The sequence below is a fragment of the Olea europaea genome, chromosome 11 (assembly GCF_002742605.1).
Source record: "Olea europaea var. sylvestris chromosome 11, O_europaea_v1, whole genome shotgun sequence".
Taxonomy (NCBI): domain Eukaryota; kingdom Viridiplantae; phylum Streptophyta; class Magnoliopsida; order Lamiales; family Oleaceae; genus Olea; species Olea europaea.
Genome location: NC_036247.1, coordinates 29857865 through 29877847, shown reverse-complemented (window position 1 = coordinate 29877847; position 19983 = coordinate 29857865). Strand labels below are relative to the sequence as shown.

The following is a 19983-nucleotide window of genomic DNA, read 5'->3' as shown; positions in this document are numbered from 1 at the left end:
ATATTATTATATTATTTTTAAATTAAAATAAGCTAGAGGTGCTACCAAAACTTTTCTCTATCTAATTTAAGCGGAAATATATCGAAAATACTTGATTTTAAATTATTAATTTAAAATTTAACATAACATATCAAATGCTTGAACAACATATTAAATAATATGCATGCGATATTCTTCAAATAAAAGTGGACAATTATCTTTCTAGAAAATTTACTTGACGACCCCATTAATATCACTCTGTCAATCTTCCACGTGTCCACACGACCCGTTCTCATCTGAAAATATTGTAAGAGTGAGTATTTTGAAAACACTCAATAAGAATACGAACACATTCTTATTCACATGATATAAATATAAAACTGACATGACATGGCACACCGACATTTCTTAGATTTAGAGCATACTGGTCGAAACATCCAATCGTTCAAGAAATTTCATAAGAATTCCTATATTCCCTAGGATTTATATATTATTGACACAAAGGTCCATCCCATAGGATTTAACTTCTTTTCTTGACCTGACGATTCATCCCGAAGGATTTAACATATAATTCGAGCCGAAGGCCATATAGTATTTCATGCCAAATTTACATAAATACCAAAGATAAGAATTTACCACTTGCACCATGTATTCTTACCTCAATTTAATATTAAATAAATTTGAAAATATTTTGTGAAACAAGATAATATCCCCTATTGAAAATTGTGTGTGTTCTCGTGTATATGTACTAAGAACAAAACAATATTTCTCACACCTTTTTATACATAATATTCACTTAGAATACAAACCATCACACGTTAGGGAATTCAATGGTTAATTAACTTGCTCTTTATTTCAAATCCATCATGGTGAAAAGTTGAAAAGATTTATATATTAATTAAAAGAAAACATGGTTGGTTTTATGTTTTTTTTCAACTCCCAAAACATCCCACTTCATTTTAATATTTACCTATCATTATTACATATATATTTTATTAATAAAATATAGGACGATGAACGATCATGGGATCGCCAATGATTATCAACAACATATTCGCTGATAAACATTAACAGCAGTATGTAGGTGATCATCAATTATACAAGTTTCAGTACTTTTTTCTTTATTACATCAATTAATTCTCTATTGAAGATGATATTGTCGTTAGTAATCGTCGATGGAGGTGCTCCGATGATAAATAATGATATTAGTTTCAGCAATTCTATCCAAAATTATCGATAAATATTAGGTTTTATCTGATCTTCTATAATAATATCATCAACGATAATTAATGAAACTTTTTAGTGATTATATGCTCCATTTAATTTTTATTTTTGGTAATAATGTCATTGGCAATAATCGATTGAATTTTTTATTATTATTGTTTTCAAAAGACACCGTAAAACTTTTTTCCTAAGGCCTTGAATTATAATAATTCAACGCAAATTTGAATTTTGAATCAAAGTTTATTTGACATAAAAAAAAAAAAGTAAGAATAAAAAATGACCTTAATCATGGACAAACCCAGTGAAAAGTCCCAATAAATTGTTTTATGCAAATCTTTAGAGAGATTTTTTTCCCTAAAAAAGATTTTTTTTTTTGTTTTTGTTTTAAGAAGTATGAAAAATTTGTGGATCCATCATAAAAGCTCAATAATATGATAATTTCAAGATAGTATCATTATCCGTAGCCAATACAAATTTTTAAAAGTTTTTAGTGTAGCCTCCATTATCCCAAAAATTTATTCTTCTCTTTTTTAACCATACAGTATTTCACAAAATAATATTACACTTAAATTAATTTTTTATTTTCTTTTCAACCCCACTTTCTCAATAATAATAATAATAATAAATACTATTTCAAAAATTGTAATATCAAATAATGGGGTCAAACGTGACATTTACCTTTCTTAAATTAAATTCTCAATTCGACACATTGAAGTAAACCAAAACCCCTTAATTTCAAAGGGAACACTCCCACTCCTTCCTCCGTGCCATGGATGCAGATGGAGACTCACCACCGTTCTGGTCTCAGGCCACCACCACTACCTTCTTCTACTCTCACCGCCGCCCCCGGCAGTCTTCTCCAATCTTCAACCCGGTTATACTAATCTTGGCTATACCTATTCTCATATTAGTTATTTTGTTGTTCTTGGTTCCTCCATTTATTTCACACACCACTCAAATTCTTCATCTCAATTCAGTGAAAAAGGGCTGGGATTCACTCATCATCGTGTTGGTATTGTTTGCAATTCTTTGTGGCCTTTTTGCCAGAATAAACTATGATGTTCCATCCTCTGATGCAGCTGATCAACAAAACTTAAATGTTCCACAAGTTTCTGACTTTGCAAGGCCGCCGCCGGGGGAATCTGTTTCGAGTTCTCAGTGGTATGGATTTTTCGACGGGAAAGAGTACGGCGGTAATGAATCGAGTACTCCTTTGCCTGTGGGAGACGGCGGTGGTACACGGCTGAGGAGTAGCAGCAGCTCTTATCTTGATCTGAGGCAGGAGTCTCTGAGGGAAAATCGGGATAATAGGTTCAGGTTTTCCAATGATTTTGAATTGAAATCTTACCGGACATCGCCGGTGGTTGATCGTTTTCACCACGGTGCTCGGTGGAGTGAGGTTGACAGAGACGAACCTGACCCGCCTGTGAAGGTGATTCCGGTGGATAAGTATGAAGTTAGTACTCTACCTCAACCTCCGACACCGCCAAAGTCACCGGCACTACCGCCTCCTCCGCCTCCACAACCACATGCAGCAAGTCTTAAGAGCAGAAGGTCTTCCCATAGTGTCCCAAAGAAAGAAATATTTGAAAAGCAGCGAAATGATGATAAATTCAATGAAAATCGATCGCCACCCCCGCCTCCTTCTCCTCCGCCGCCACCCCAACCACAGCAACCAGTTGCGAAGTCACAGTTTCCGGAGGTAAAGAGCGAAATAATTCACCGGAAAAAGAGTCTCACCACCAAAGAAATAGCAACAGCAATTGCTTCATTGTACAACAAACGTAGAGAGAGAAAGAAGAAGGTGAAAACCAGAAATATTTATGACACAGCCTCTGCCTCCGAGAATTCTTCACCGGAACAGTCAGGTGCAGCAGCAGCACGTCCTTCACCACCGCCACCGTCTAAGTTATTACAGAACATGTCCAAAAAGAGTGTCAAGAATACACGTGTACATTCTCCGCCTTCAGCTCCAGCACCACCTCCACCACCAGAGCCTCGGCGGTACCACTCTGTCAACGCCGGCGAACCACCAAAACCCAACAAAAGAAGCTCCTACTCCAATGAAAGCGTCAATATCGCCCTTATACCAATCCCGCCACTTCCACCGTCATTCAAAATGAACGAAATGAAATTCGTGGAGCGTGAAGATTTTGTTAGGGTAAGCAGCGCGCAGAGCTCCCAGTGCAGCTCCCCACCCCCCGAGCTTGAAGATTCAGATCTGATGTCTGTTAAATCCGAAGGTGGAGATTCAATGGGGCCTTCAATTTCTTGCCCGAGCCCGGATGTGGATGCCAAGGCTGAAGCTTTCATTGCCAGGCTCCGAGATGAATGGAAACTGGACAAGATGAATTCAATCAATGAGAAGAGAAAGTTGGGCTGATGTCCCGTCCCGGTCCTATTTTGAATAATCTGACTGTAAAAATCGAGGTGTGAATTTTACTTATACAGAAGCCAAAAGAAAAGAAAAGTTGATTATGGTGTAATAACATGTACAGTATATAAGAATAACACGTAGAGGTAATAATGTGTAGGCAGAGAATGGAGATTGTAGCCCTGATTGTGTTTTTTGACCTCAAATTAGAGTCCATCTGGTTGCAGCAGAGTGAGAACTAAAGCTTTAAAAGTTTGATTTTGAATTGTGGGCTCTGATTATAATTTTTGTTCCATTTTCAGAGTCCTTTTTATTTGTTAACGGAGCGATTTTGAATTCAACGTTGAACTTGAACATTCCTTTTTATTTGTGAAGCGATCCAAGTTTGACGTGAGCCATTAGTTGATATGTAAACTTATACAGTATGGAATATGTCCCGATTTCGATCACGTCGAATTCAAGCTAACAAATATATCTGTATGAATATTTGGTATATTGAAGTTGAAGAAATAGACGAGAAGATTGGATATTAATATTAAGACTAGCTAATAGAAAATGGCCGAAACTTGTGTTAGTCTATGCTTTTCTGTAACTATCTAGGTTTGATAATTCAATAGTCTTGGAAATTAGGGTCCCCTATATTCACCTAAACAAGAATAGGGACACTTCTATGTGTCTTGAGTAGTACTTTTCAAGCAGCTCTTTGTTTGGACAGGGAAACTTAAGAACACACCACGAAATGAAGTGGGCCTCGAACAATTAAAAATAGTTCAAAAAAGCAACATTTTTTTGGTTTTTTTTTTTTTTTTTTTTTTTTCTTTTTTTGATATTCAGGTGTCCACCTAACAGCGACTAATTTTGGGGTCTACGATCCAACCTCTCTTCAGGCAGATCAGGTAAACCGCGGGTTGTACCCCCAAACTGGCTAGGGTTCAAGAGCCCCCCAACTGAACTGTCAAAGTGTCGAGCGAGTCAAACCCATGTGCATGCCTTGCCTTCCAAGGAACTCCTACCTTTCAGAAAATATCCTGCCTTTCAGGAGAAAGCCTTGCTTTCCAAGAGCCCCATGAATCGAACCCGCGACCTCTGAACTGCCTGCCTTGAAGAACTTCGTCCTTTGCCAATTGAGACGTACCCCGGGGGACAACATTTTTTGAGTTCTTAACTTCATGGTACATGTCATTTGAGATTGTGGGTCTGTTGCTTTAGGGCAACTCCAATTTTGGACAAACATCAAGCAATAGATACAACCATGGCTATTTTGACATTTTGTACTTGGTTTTGCAAATATCTAGTTGAATCAAAATATTGTACCCAATAGTATGTATCGGATGCATTGAAAAAGACGCTCTTTATTTGATGATTCATCATTCCATTTTCCCGTTTCTTTTATCTTTATTGATAATGAGGTGATAAGTTCCTTTTGAAATTTAGCTAAAGGTAAATTTTGATGGAATGATCTATTGCACTCTAATTGTCAAATCAATTATAGCAAGCAAGAGTTCAATGACGGTACTAAGTGGTCATGCGTTGACGTATTATAAAAGGGCTTTTATAACGGTCATTACATCTCTTCTTTATGGCAGTACATATTATTGTTATAGAACTTTATTTTTCAGAATATTTTAAGTTTCTTAGAGTCTGTTTGGGAGTGATTTTGAGAATTGATTTTTTTATCGTTAGGAGAAAAATGAGGTCCACCCGTGAGAGAAGAAGTCAAATATGACAACTGAAATAGTGAAATAACGGTCAAAAAATCAATTTTTTGAAAAAAAATTGCTCCCAAACATGCCCTTAATAATGCTCTGGCATCTAGTTATTATGGAAAACAATGTTCATAATGCAACTTTTAAGCACCGTCATTGAACAATCTTGTCACAGTGCATAAGATGTTAGCCACAATGATTCAAGATTTTTTGAAGGCTTGGAATAAATCCAGGTCCTATGCCATTTATAAGAGTATTCTTCGGGGATATACGTGCTCTGTTATAGAAGGATCTAAGTGGCTTGTTGGGATTATATTAGGATTTATCGTGATTTATTGAGACCTAAGTTTTAAGTGTATCTCTCCAACTTGAGGGAGGTGAATTTGGTGATTGAATTGATAGAAACACGTGGAACTTGAACTATTGAACTAATCAAAGAGTTAAACCTACATGTGGAAAGCGGTGCTATTTGTCCATTCCTCTTAGCCTCGGTAACTAGATGAACCACTTGATCTGACATTGTTACAGTTGTGGTCGCATTCAGTCGTGGATAGCGATGCGATTTTGTCCATTCCTCTTGGCCTCGGTAACTCGATGAACCACTTGAACATGTATTGTAATAGTTGCAGTCGCTATTCAGTCCAAAGTGGTTATAAACTATTGTTGAGCGAGCGCTATTTAGATATGGTTATGTGGCTCTTCAGGATTGGTGAACGGACCTTTGGAACTAAGGTGAAGGTATTTTTGTGGTGAATTGAATTTATCATGAGGCTCTACCAACCAGGGTCGTACCTATGTTTCGCGGGGCCTGAGGCGAACTTCGAAATTTGGGCCTTAAGCCCTAAGTCGTAGCAAACAATCCCTTTTTTTAAAAAATAAAATAAAAAATTAGAAGTTTACGGAATTAAATTTGTTAACTTAAATCAACAATAAAACAACAAATAAATTTTTTGATGTTCCTTCCTTCTCTTTTCATTAAGTATTTATTCGTTTCTTTTGAACACATGGGTATAATGGGTTAAAAAAAAAGGTAAAAAGCAAAAAATGGGCCCCCTAAAATTCCGGCTCAGCTCAATCTTATGTGGAAACCTTTTTGAGGTTGTCTAGGGACTGCATAGTTAAATAAGTTAGAGATAAATCGAACAATGAAGAAACTCTTTTAAGGGTTATTTGACAAAACCTTTGACAAAAAATTTTTGTATATTACGATAAAAATTGATGAAATCTGGTTGAAAAGATTATAAAAATTATTGGTATCATAAATATGTGATTTAAATTCTACGTTAATTATGAACTCAAATTTTTAACGTTTTAATTTTTTCAAACAAACACTTTTAGGTACAAAGCCTTAGGAAGGCGCTTCCCATGGTGCTCGGTGTCCAATAGAAGAGTTAAATGACCCTATTGTGTGGTCTTATTTTTTCTTCATTTACTTGCACACTGTACAAAATAATTTCCCGAGTACTTTCACGTAACTACTTTTGAAAATCAAATTTCCACGTGAGAATGATGGACAATCAATTTGCATTTTGATACGTATATGTGACTATGCCCTTATTTTGTTTAGATAAAATTATATTTTTAGTAGATTTTGATAGAAGTTAATAAATTTTATGATTAAAAAGTTGATGGATCCAATAAAATGTGTGATTAAAATTAATTGTTGATTTTGATTTAGATTTCAGTCTAACTTTTTAAATGAACTAAACAGTGGTTATACTTGGCGATTTATAAAATTGTCTTTATGTGTGTGTTTTTTTTCCAACATATGTTCATTATTCGATCATGCATTATTCAATCATATAAACATAATTCTACGAATCACGAATGTTCATGTAAATGTGACATGGGGAATCATAACTTCATCAAGAAAAGTAGATTATTGCACGTATATTATATCTCATTTATATCAAGAAGCAACCTCTAATATATTATGGATTAAACGAATAATTCATATTATTAAAAACAACACACGATGCAATGTAATCCACTCTCAATTCGAGAGCTACTATACCAGGTATCGCTACTGAAATTACACAATATCGATAAAGAGAATTACAATGTATTCAATTCACATCTCTCTGTACTTTCTCTCCATTTTGGTAAAAAAATAAAAATAAATAAAGATTTGTCCTAATATCCTATATAAAGAAAAAAAAGTTAGAAAGGTCTAATATATTTATGTAATCAATCATCGTACTCATTAAGAGTTGACTACGATCTATGACTTTATGTGATTAATTACATCAAGCTTTAAGTACAAAATTTTTTTTGACAAAAATTTTTTACAGACAACATGATGTGACATCATTGAAAGATAATAAAAAAGAAAAAAATAATCCACTTGCATTTTGCCACGTCATTTTCGGATCAAATTCTGTTAAATTTTTCTTGCACTCATGACTTTATTATTACATCAATGTGGAAATTTTATTCCAAAGGGGGTTAAGTAAAGTGTATTGGTCTTATTGGTCTATGCGTAAATATCAAATGACCATTGAGTGGATCATTGCACATAATTTGCTCAAGAAATCAAGTAAAAAAATTATTCAAGATAATACATAAATCATAATTTGAATGCACACTCTCTTACCTATTTTTACACCTTACTAATTCGAGCATCATCATATATACGGTCTATCAGTTTTAGCTTGTGACAAGTGAAAGTTAATGGTGTTTTGATTTTGTTTAGATTGCACAAGAATTATTTTTTTTAATTATTTTTTTTCTTTTTTCTTTTTTCAAAAAAAAAAAAAAGGATTAATCTTTGTTATTAGTAGACTTGGACAGTCTGTTACTTCTTCAAAAGGAAGACAATCACTTGAGTCAACGAATGGGGACAATGGCGTTGTTGCTAACAATGTCTCTTATCTTCATGTACAACAGTAATATTCTTTAGGAAGAATCGTTCATCCTTATGATGTGTTTGCAATCACTAGAGAGGGTGGGTCATTGTTAATGTGTTCACAATTTAAAAATGAATATTAATTTGATATTGATACATGGTGTGTGAGGGAATTTATGTTGATGGCCGATGATAAGGATAACAATAGATCAAGCCGATTCCACGAAGCAAGCTCGATTTGTCACTTAAGCTCGTGGACCTCATAGGCCGAGCCTCCCATGAGCACATGACACGAAGTAAGGAACATCAATTGATGAGATCAATTTGATAGATTAATTATCTCGATGATATCAATTTTGACATTCAGGAGGTGGCAACAATCATGGCCTTCAATTTTAAACACACTCCATCAATTCACTGGTCATATTCATCCACATAAAAAGGTATCATCCTTAATGTTAACAAGAAATGTACATCTAATATTATTGTTCTGTCAAGTTCATTTTAATCACATTTTTATAATAAAATATTTTACACGTAAACTCAATTTTTTTCTATTTTTTAACCACTCATTCTCCAAAAAATCACTTATTTCAAAACTCATTTTTTCCAAAAAAAAAAAAAAAAAAAAAAAAAAAAAAAAACCTATTTATTGGTTGTCAAACAGGGGCTTAATAATATAATAATGATTTCTTAACAAAATTTGGCGAAACCCTAGTTTCAGATTTGACTTTTCCAGAATGACCTATTGTAAAATGAAAATTAGCTAATTATAGATTTAATCTTTGAGGAGTCAATTGCAATAACTTATTGCATATGCAGACTTATTACTTGTACATTTTTATTTAAAAAAATAAATAAATTCTTTAAGACACTAACTTTTAAACTTTGACTTTTACATAAAAACTATCACAAAAAATTTTATATGACGAAGTTAAGAAAAAGGTAATTCAAGTATGCAATTGACACATTTACAACTGATCGTTCTATGAAAATGTGATTTCTACTTCTCGAACAATCATGGAATGTGAAAAACTTATTCCTGCGTAGTGAAGTAATTTGAGCTTTAAAATTAATTTATTCTTTTGAAGGGTCATGTTACTCATGTATTTATCTACATGCATTATCACTACAATAATAATAATAATAATAATAATAATAATAATAATAATAATAATAATAATAATAATAATAATAATTGTTACACCCCTATAAGTATCACCTTGGAATATCAACCACAAGGCACTCCGATCTGATATACACTCACCCGAAGTGGTTCCGAAGTGATCTCTTCAATGTTAACAATCTGCTGTCACACTGCGAGTCACAAACAATTTTGTTGAATTGACCGAAGCACCCTCGCCCATGATGTCGAAGCGAAATGCACTCCAGGAACCTCTGTCAGAAGATGCGCCGCCAATTTCAAAAGGAGATCTTTGCTAAGATCCTTTCTGCCCCTAAGGTTTAAATTGATTTGACGTCTTCATGAGGCTAATTGATGTGACTTATCAATTTTATATCAACTCAACTCGGGAGAAGCAATTATCCGCCCACTCTACAGACGCAGCTGATTGACGCCTATGAGCAGACACCTCATACCATTAGATGTATACACGTGCCTCACATCCAACGGTTCATTCCACCTATAAATACCCAAGGGTTGGCAAGAGGCAAATGTAATGAAACTCTTACTAGATAGCACTTCATAACAAGCATATATATATTTTCTCCTCCCGTTTATTATTTTCCATAACCCCTGTGTATTGTTCCGACCACCTGAACCTGACTTGACCTTCGGAGCGTATACGGTTGCCACCACCCCCGCTGGTCCCGATCGTATGCATCTGATCGTGCGTTGATTGTGCATAGGGAGGAATACGTGGAGTAGCTTTCGGTTGGTTACGTGGAATGTCCAATTTTCGAGGTCAAGAATAATAATAATAATTTATGTAATTAGCATGTTTAGCATAAGATGACACTACTGACGCGTGTTCACAACTACTTGGTTTGATTTAATTTGTGGTTATTATTAGTTGCTAATCAAATTAATCCTAATCTATAAGCGAAAGAAGAAAAGAAAAGGTGCAGTTTAATGTCAAAAAGAGGCCGTCGATTGGATGGTAGCTGTTGAAGAGACTTGTCGTAGGCTGTCTTTCTCCAACCTTTTTTTTTTCTTTATTTTTATTAATAATAATAATTAGGAGACCCTACCTGAAAATTTTAACAACAACAATTTTCTTTAATGCATAGTATTGTTAAAAATACAAATTTAAATAAGGGAGATGCTTGCTGTACACTCTGGTGTACAGCAAGTCTTACAGCCCCCTTGCAGGAGGTGGTTGTATAAATTTACGGCACTTAATGTTGTATATTTATCATTTCCCTTTAAATAAATACATTTAAGAGAAATTTATAAAAAAAAATAAAAATTGTCAGCTTATTAAGTGTATTTCGCTTATTTATGGTTACGTACTACATTTTGTTGAATGATAACAAATATGCTTTATGTTGTTATAATTACATGAACTATTGTCATATTCGACATAATTCACAAAGTTTCTCTTATATTTACAAGAGTTTAAACTTTAAGATTAGTCAAATCATACTAAATCTCGAATTCGAATTTCACTATTCACTTAATTATAATTTTTTATGTATTTTGTATTCAATAAAAAAAAAATTGACATGCACGCGATGGAGCAAATAAAAAATATATGATGCAATAAATACTCACAGTCTCTTAAACAATTTAAAATTTTAGATGAGATTTTATTTTTTATTTTTTAATTTTAATGATGATCACCGGAAAATAAGAATAGAAGGCAAGCATTGAACTAATAAAACCTATTATTTTCATTAATCACTTAGTGCTTGTTTGGCACTCTTTAAAATTTTAAATTATTTATTACAATAATATTCTTTATCACACATTCACACAATAAAATATTTTACACACAAGTCAATAAAACTTCTTTAATTTTTAATCATATATTCTCCAAAAAATACTATCCAAAACTTTTTAACTTTCCAAATAATGGATAGCAAATAGAGGCTACATAAGTTGAGCAAGTCATAAAAAAGGCACGTTTGGCAGCCACAGTGTAGGGGGTCGATTCCTGAAACATGGAATTGGACTCCTTGTAGGCGCAGTGTATACGCAGCTCTTGTTCCCTGACCTGTTGAGGCACATCTCGCGATTTACCTCCCTCACAAAACTTTAAGGACGAGGCGGTGGGGGCCCTCAAAGTTGGAGTTCAACCTTAAAAAAAAAAAAAAAAGGCATCACATTAGGTTATAATCGAGTACCTTGATCATGTCATGAACGGACAATTTCTATCAAAAAACATATGATTCTCATTTCCCAGTAAAAACAAATATATTATAGTTGTCTTGCACTTACTAGTCACGGGACCCTTCGGACAAGACCCCTTAAAAAGGTTGAACCCCAACCTTAAGGGCCCCCACCGATCCTATCCTGGACCATCGTGGAGGAGGTAAATCGCAGGATGTGCCTCCCAGGAGTCAGGGTGGAGAGCACATGGATAGGCCAAGGATGTTAACCCATATGGTAACTCCCGCTTGTAACAAAGTCAATTCCACCTTGCGAGGAATCGAACTCTGCACACTGTCGCGCTGAGCCCTATCCGTCTTCCCCTTTGCCACTGGGAGATATGCCCTGGGGGCGACAACACCCCTTAAGATGGATACACAATTGAGTAAGATGGGCGATATATTTCTGATCACAGCTTTAAGGCAACATTTTGTTCAACTTTTTGCCTTATTTTCAGGATTATATATGGTACCAAACATACGAATTATAATAATCTTTATATGTGAGGAAACCTTAATTTTTCAAGCAAGTTATTTGAGTTATAAACTTGATTGAGTTACAATAAGTTATTTTTAGACTCCTTACTTGATGAATTATCTGAGGTCGAAAACTATTTGTTTACATTTGAGGTGTATAATCCACCTTACAAAGATTGAAGCACGAAGATCTCATGAAACTTGCACAAGGAAAAAGGGTTTTGTGCGAAAAACATCTCTCGAATGGAAAATAGTCAATTACTATTTTAGATAGGTGAATTTTTTTTTTTTCGAAAGCCCTTTTCAAGAATTGAAACACATAAATTGAATGTTTTAAAGTTCTTTTGTTTCCATCCTACTGTTTGTGTAGTCTTATCAATCAATTACACTTTGTTAAATTGATGTGAACATAGTGGATTACATGTTATGTTTTGTTCCCTTTCTTCTTCATCTTTTGATAGACAAAAAAATCTAAAGTCTCGAAACTTCTTTTCTTTTACTTTCATTGTCTTTGGAAATTGTCCTAACTGTCTTAGCCCCATTTGGCCCCCCATTATTTCAATTTCATTACATTTCATTTTTTTCTCTCATATTTTTAATTACACAATTTTTCATAAAATAATATTACACGTAAATCGAAAATTTTTCTTTCTTTTTTAACCACTCATTTTTCAAAAAACTACTGTTTCATCCATTTTCATTTTCCTAAAATGGGGGCTAAACGGGGGCTAGTAAGCAAAATTTTGAACCTAAAAAACTATCAACACTTGAAATCAAAATCACTTTTCAAGTTATGAAACATTGACCAATGAATAAAAATCTCAAAACACTACCCTTTTTAACATTACAAATCTTTTATTCCATCGACGAAAAAGCCAAGAATGAATCTCTAATAATGCAACACTAAACTCAAAAAAGCACGTGTGTGTTTTAAAATTTGTGCATGCTTGTATTCAAATGCAAAAAGCAAAACCACCCAACAAGCAAAAGCTTAGATTATAACTTGTGGCTTTCGACAATGTCATTGGAATTGAAGTACAATCTCATTCAAACATATTATAATTTTCAAATTATTTAAATTAATTAATAAATGAAACCTAATTATAAGATGCAGGTAAAAGTATAGAGTTTAATAAAGCACGAGACACAAATGCCCCAACAAATGAATGAGATTTTTTTGTATAGATATATGGTAAAAGAAGTCTCTTTCTTTTAAGAAAATTGACGGTGTAAAGTTGCATTGGAGTTTTGATGTTGTAAAAGGACAGCCTGTTTCAATTATTACGACCACGCTCTAATCCTACAATTGTTCTTTCTTATATTTTTTCCATTTTCTTTTGAAGTTTTAAATCCTAGCTCGTAATCAATTTAGATAGACTTCAACATATTGAATAATGTGTGGTGTGAAGTCCTATCGAATTTTAATAACCAGAGCTAAACGAGATTGAGAGCTTGTTGGGAAGTGATTTTTTTCTCCAAAAAATTGATTTTTTTTTATCGTTATTTTATTATTTCAGCCGTCATATTTGACTTCTTCTCTTACAGGTGGACCCCACTTTTCTCCTAACGGTCAAAAAATAAATTCTCAAAATCACCCCCAAACAGGCTCTGAATAATATATATGAAATTTTTATATTTTAATATTGTGATGTGTGAACTCCTATGGAATTTGTAATTCGGAGTAAAATACACTTGTGAAACATAAAAGACTTTGATGAATTGTAGTGTTAATGATGGGGTCGTGGAACATTATTACTGATATATAAAAGGTAGATTGTGAATATATTTCTTAATAATTTTAAATAAATTTTTAAAGAGTTTAAAATATTGGAATTATTTACATATTTGTTTCTTGACTTCGTTTTAAAGCTTTGTTTTCTGGGGATTAAAATTAGTTAGCCTTTGCTTGTCAACCATTCTACCACATTATTATTTTTACAGTATTTATTTTAAACCACATATTCTTCATTAAAATAATATTACACATAAATAAAAAATTTTCTTTCTTTTTTAATCACACATTACAACATCAATCTCTATTCCATAATACACTTTTGAAATTAAAGGGGCCCAAACAGGGCATAAATGTGTAGATGAAAAATTGTGGATGCTATAAAATTTTGGTTATAATTAATAGTTGATTTGACTTAGATTCAAATTTGAATTTTAATTTCTACTTTTTTTATTTTTTTTTATTTTTTGCTTAAATTTTCATAATGACAGGTTCTAACTCTGCTCGGGAGTGATTTTGAGAATTGATTTTTTGACCATTGGGAGAAAAGTGAAGGCCACCTGTGAAAGAATAAATAAAAAATTGCGGCTGAAATAGTGAAATAATGGCAAAAAAATCAAATTTTTTGGGTGAAAAATCACTCCAAACGGGGCCTAAAGTTTTGTAAACCAAAAAACATTGTATGTTGTATCATGTTCATTTATAAGTTTCAAGATTCAAAACTTACTTTGAATTTATCTGTTAAATTGTTATGTTACCCTCTTAGTGCTTGTTTGTTATATATTAAAAGTCAATTAAAATCAATTTTTTGACCGTTATTTCACCATTTCAGTCGTCATTTTTGAATTCTTCTCTTACAGGTAGAACTCATTTTATCTCCAACGGTCAAAAAATTAATTATCAAAATTCTAACCAAAGAAGCTCTTGTTCTCATCTTCCTTAAATATGATTAAAAGAATGATGAATTGAACTTTACACATACAACACGTTACACTTCATCAAGTCTTAATCCCATAGTTTCACATGAGTTCCGAGTTGGCTAGAGTACAAGACTACTTTGGCGGGTATCTAAGCCCCCCTATTTGCTCAGACTTAAAAATTAAAAAAAAATCTTCAATTACTATAGTAATATTTCTATAATAACTTTAAAAAAATAAATAAAGAAAGATTAAACTTTCGCCAGTTGACACTAACGACTTCTATATTGATGATGAACGGTCATAGGATCGCAAATGATTATCAACAACATATTCGCCGATAATCATTAACAGAGGTGTGTAGGTGATATTCGATTATACAAGTTTCAGAACTTTTTTTTTTATGACATCAATTAATTCTCTATTGAAGATGATATTGTCATTAGTAATCATCGATGGAGGTGCGCTGATGATAAATAATTATATTGGTTTTCAGTAATTCTATCCAAAATTGTCGATAAATATTAATTTTTGTCCGATCGTCTATAATAATATCATCAACGATAATCAATGAAACATTTAAGGGATTATATGCTCCATTTAATTTTTAACTATAGTAATAACGTCGTTGGCAATAATCGACTGAATTTTCTCTTATTTATTTATTGTTTTATTTTTAAAAGACACCGTAAAACTTTTTTCCTAAGGCCCTGAATTATAATAGTTCAAACGCAAATTTGAACAGCTGAATCAAAACTCATTTGACACACCCTAAAAAAAAAAAAAAAAAGAAATAAAAAAAAAATGACCTCAATCATGGCTACGCCCAATGAAAAGTCCCTATAAATTGTTTTATGTAGATATTTTTAGAATCTGTGTGGATCCATCATAAAAGCTCAATAATATGATAATTTCAAGATAGTATCACTATCCATAGCCAATACAAAATTTTGAAAAGTTTTAGTGTAAAATACCTCTCTTAAATTAAATTCTCAATTCCGCACATTGAAGTAAAATATTGGTATAGAGTATATAATACATTTATACAAATTTTCAAATACTCCAACACCTGTCTATCCTATACTTCAAAGTTGAAGCCCCTCGGGGCACATCCAAGTTGGCAAAGGAAGGGCAGTGCAGGGCTCGCAACCCCAGCGTGGGGAGTTCGATTCCTGATTGGAGTAGCCGAGTGTTTGTAATAACCATCTTGGTTGGAGCAGTTTGGTGATGTAATAACCATGGAGGAGGGTCTCTTGGGGTCAGGAGTATAAAGGCTGTTCGAACCCTGGTCAACTTGGGCATATACTGCGATTTACCTCCACCAGTCACTGAGGGGCCGGGGGTTGGGGGTCCAGGATATAGTCTGGCGAAACTGGGAAACCTGGGTATCAAAAAAAAAAAAAAATACTTCAAAGTTGAAACCAAAGCCCTACCCACCAAAAGAATTATGCTACTTGCACATTAATGTATATACGAGATTATATAAAATATAGTGGTTTAATGTGATAGACAACGATCATATTTTTTATTTTTTTGGCCAAAGAATGGGAAACAAATGGGACCAAAATAAGGTGAAGAAAAAAATTGGATGAAAAGATTAATTGAGTTTTAAATTAACAACTGATGGTGTGATATGTAACATTATATAACTCATTATGTAAAGTACATTTGCAAAATCCAATCTTTGAAAACAACTCCTTTGTATCAAGACCAAAAGCAAAAAGCAAAACACCTTAATTTCAAAGGGAACACCCCCACTCCTTCCTCCGTGCCATGGATGCAGATGGAGACTCACCACCGTTCTGGTCTCAGCCCACCACCACTACTTTCTTCTACTCTCACCGCCGCCCCCGGCAGCCCTCTCCAATCTTCAACCCGGTTATACTAATCTTGGCTATACCTATTCTCATATTAGTTATGTTGTTTTTCTTGGTTCCTCCATTTATTTCACACACCACTCAAATTCTTCATCTCAATTCAGTGAAAAAGGGCTGGGACTCACTCATCATCGTGTTGGTATTGTTTGCAATTCTTTGTGGTGTTTTTGCCACAGTAAACGATGATTTTCCAAGGCCGCAGCCGGGGGAATCTGTTTCGAGTTCTCAGTGGTATGGATTTTTCGACGAGAAAGATAACGGCGGTGATGTTTCGAGTACTCCGGTGCGAGTGGGAGACGGCGGTGGTACACGGCTGAGGAGGAGCAGCAGCTCTTATCCTGATCTAAGGCAGGAATCTTTGAGGGAAACTCGGGATAATAAATTCAGGTTTTCGGATGATTTTGAGACATCGCCGGTGGTTGAAAATTTTCACCGCGGTGCTCGGTGGAGTGAGGTTGACAGAAATGAACCTGACACGCCTGTGAAGGTGATTCCGGTGGATAAGTATGAAGTTAGTACTCCACCTCAACCTCCGATACCGCCAAAGTCACCGGCACCACCTCCACCTCCACAACAACATGCAGCAAGTTTGAAGAGCAGAAGGTCTTCCCGTAGTGTCCCAAAGAAAGAAATATTTGAAAAGCAGCGAAATGATGATAAATTCAATGAAAATCGATCGCCGCCACCTCCTCCTCCTCCTCCGCCGCCGCCACCACAACCACAGCAACCAGTTGCGAAGTCGCAGTTTCTGGAGGTAAAAAGCGAAATAATTCACCGGAAAAAGAGTCCCACCACCAAAGAAATAGCAACAGCAATTGCGTCATTGTACAACAAAAGTCAGAGACAGAGAAAGAAGAAGGTGAAAACAAGAAATATTTATGACACAGCCTCTGCCTCCGAGAATTCTTCACTGGAACAGACAGGTACAGCAGCAGCACGTCCTCCACCACCGCCGCCATCTAAGTTATTACAGAACATGTTCAAAATGAGAGTCAAGAATAAACGTGGACATTCTGTTTCCAACACAGCACCACCTCCTCCGCCCCCTCCTCCGCCGCCAAACTCAATTTTCAACAATATTTTCAAAACAGGAAGCAAAAGCAAGCGGTTCCAATCATCCTCCACCACAGCTCCGCCACCACCTCCTCCTCCTTCAATTCTCAGTTCTTTATTCAAAAATGGAACCCAAAGCCGCCGTTTCAAGAACATAAGCACCCCATCTCCGCCTTCACCTCCAGCACCACCTCCTCCACCAGAGTCTCGGCGGCACCACTCTGTCAACGCCGGTAAACCACCAAAACCCAACAAAAGAAGCTCCTACTCCAATGAAAGCGTCATTATCGCACCATCATCGCCCCTTATACCAATGCCGCCACCCCCACCCCCACCGCCATTCAAAATGAAGGAAATGAAATTCGTGGAGCGTGGAGATTTTGTTAGGATAAGCAGCGCGCACAGCTCCCCGCCCCCCGAGCTTGAAGATTCAGATCTGATGTCAGTTAAATCCGAAGGTGGAGATTCAATAGGGCCTTCAGTTTCTTGCCCGAGCCCGGATGTGAATGTCAAGGCTGAAACTTTCATTACCAGGCGCCATAATGAATGGAAACAGGACAAGATGAACTCAATCAAAGAGAAGAGAAAGTTGGGCTGATGTCCTGGCCCGGTCCCATTTTGCATAATCTGACTGTTAAAATCGTGGTATGAATTTTACTTATATTTTAAAGAAGGGAAAAAATAAATAAATAAATAAAAAATGGGTTGGTTATGGTGTAATATACAGTAAATAATATATAAGAATAACAAGAGGTAATAATATGTGTAGGCAGAGAATGGAGATTGTGGCTCTGATTGTGTTTTTTGACCTCAAATTATAGCCCATCTGATTGCAGCAGAGTGAGAACTAGAGCTTTAAAAGTTTGATTTTGAATTGTGGGCTCTGGTTGTAATTTTTGTTCCACTTTCAAAGTCCTTTTTATTTGTTAACAGAGCATTTTTGAATTCAACGTTGAACTTGAACATTCCTTTTTGTTTGTGAAGTGATCCTAGTTTGACGTGAACTGTTAGTTGATATGTAAACTTATACAGTATGGAATATGTCCCGAATTCGATCATTTCGAATTCAAGTTACCGAATATGTCGGTATGAATATTGGAGTTGAAAAAATAGACGAAAAGATTGGATATTAATATTAAGACTAGCTAATAGAAAATGGCCAAGACTTGTGGTAGTCTATGCTTTGCTGTAACTATCTCAGTTTGATAATTCAATAGACTTGGGAATTAGGGTCCCCCGTGTTCACCTAAACAAGAATAGGGACACTTCTATGTGTCTTGAGTACTACTTTTCAAGCAGCTGTTTGTTTGGACAGGGAAACTTAAGAGTATAATTCTGTACGTGCAGAATTATTGGCACAGAAGAAAAACAGGATACTCACATGGGGTAGGGTCCATGTGAGTTTTATATTAGAAAAAAATACACCACCCACCCCGTGTATGTGTGTGTGTTTTGAATTTCTATAGACATTCTGTTGAAATTACTCTGTACTCATAGCAACACTCAACTTAAAAACACACCAAGAAATGAAATGGGCCTCGAACAATTAAAAATAGTTAAAAAAAAGCAAGTAACATTTTTTGAGTTCTTAACTTCATGGTACATGTCACTTGAGATTGTGGGTCTGTTGCTTTAGGGCAACTCCAATTTTGGACAAACATCAAGCAATAGATACAACCATGGCTATTTTGACATTATGTACTTGGTTTTGCAAATATCTAGTTGAACCAAAATATTGTACCCAATAGTATGTATTGGATGCATTGAAAAAGATGCTCTTTATTTGATGACTCATCATTCCATTTTCCCGTTTCTCTTATATTTCCCATTTTCAGAATATTTTAAGTTTCTTAATGATGCTCTGGTTTCTAGCTATTATGAAAAATAATGTTCATAATGCAACTTTTAAGCATTGTCATTGAACAATCTTCTCACAATGCATAAGATATTAGCCACAATGATTCAGGACTTTCTGAAGGCTCAAGATAAATCTGGGTCCTATACCATTTATAAGAGTATTCTTCGGGGATATACATGCTTTGTTATAGAAGGATCTAAGTGGCTTGTTGGGATTATATTAGGATTTATCGTGATTTATTGAGACCTCAATTTTAAGTGTATCTCTCCAACTTGAGGGAGGTGAATTTGGTGATTGAATTGATAGAAACACGTGGAATTTGAACTGTTGAACAAATCAAAGAATTAAACCTATGGATGGATAGCGATGCTATTTGTCCATTCCTATTAGCCCTAGTAACTAGATGAACCACTTGATCTAACATTGTAATAGTTGTGGTCGCTATTCAGTCGTGGATATCGATGCTATTTTATCCATTCCTCTTAGCCTTGCAACTCGATGAACTACTTGATCATGTATTGTAATAGCTGCAGTCGTTATTGAATCTAGAGTGGTTATAAACTATTGTTGAGCGAGCTCTATTTAGATATGGTTAGGTGGCTCTTCAGGAT

General features: G+C 34.8%; 2 protein-coding genes across 2 annotated transcripts; both read left to right on the top strand.

Annotated features, from left to right (window-relative positions):
- Positions 1 to 1972: 1972 nt before the first annotated feature.
- LOC111404683 lies at positions 1973 to 3586 on the top strand. Its single transcript, XM_023033456.1, has 2 exons — positions 1973 to 2659; positions 2876 to 3586. Exons 1-2 carry the CDS (start codon positions 1973 to 1975, stop codon positions 3584 to 3586), a joined length of 1398 nt encoding a protein of 465 aa, XP_022889224.1.
- Positions 3587 to 16241: 12655 nt separating this feature from the next.
- LOC111404017 (formin-like protein 20) lies at positions 16242 to 18577 on the top strand. Its single transcript, XM_023032727.1, has one exon. The coding sequence runs from the start codon at positions 16358 to 16360 to the stop codon at positions 18110 to 18112; it is 1755 nt and encodes a 584-aa protein (XP_022888495.1). The 5' UTR covers positions 16242 to 16357; the 3' UTR covers positions 18113 to 18577.
- The last annotated feature ends 1406 nt before the right edge of the window (positions 18578 to 19983 follow it).

Bases quoted from the DNA above. Each gene is read 5' to 3' on its own strand.
- LOC111404017 (XM_023032727.1), top strand. From the start codon at position 16,358: ATGGATGCAGATGGAGACTCACCACCGTTCTGGTCTCAGCCCACCACC.
- LOC111404683 (XM_023033456.1), top strand. From the start codon at position 1,973: ATGGATGCAGATGGAGACTCACCACCGTTCTGGTCTCAGGCCACCACC. The intron at 2,660-2,875 runs GTTAGTACTCTA...CCCCAACCACAG, and splicing joins TTCCGGTGGATAAGTATGAA to CAACCAGTTGCGAAGTCACA.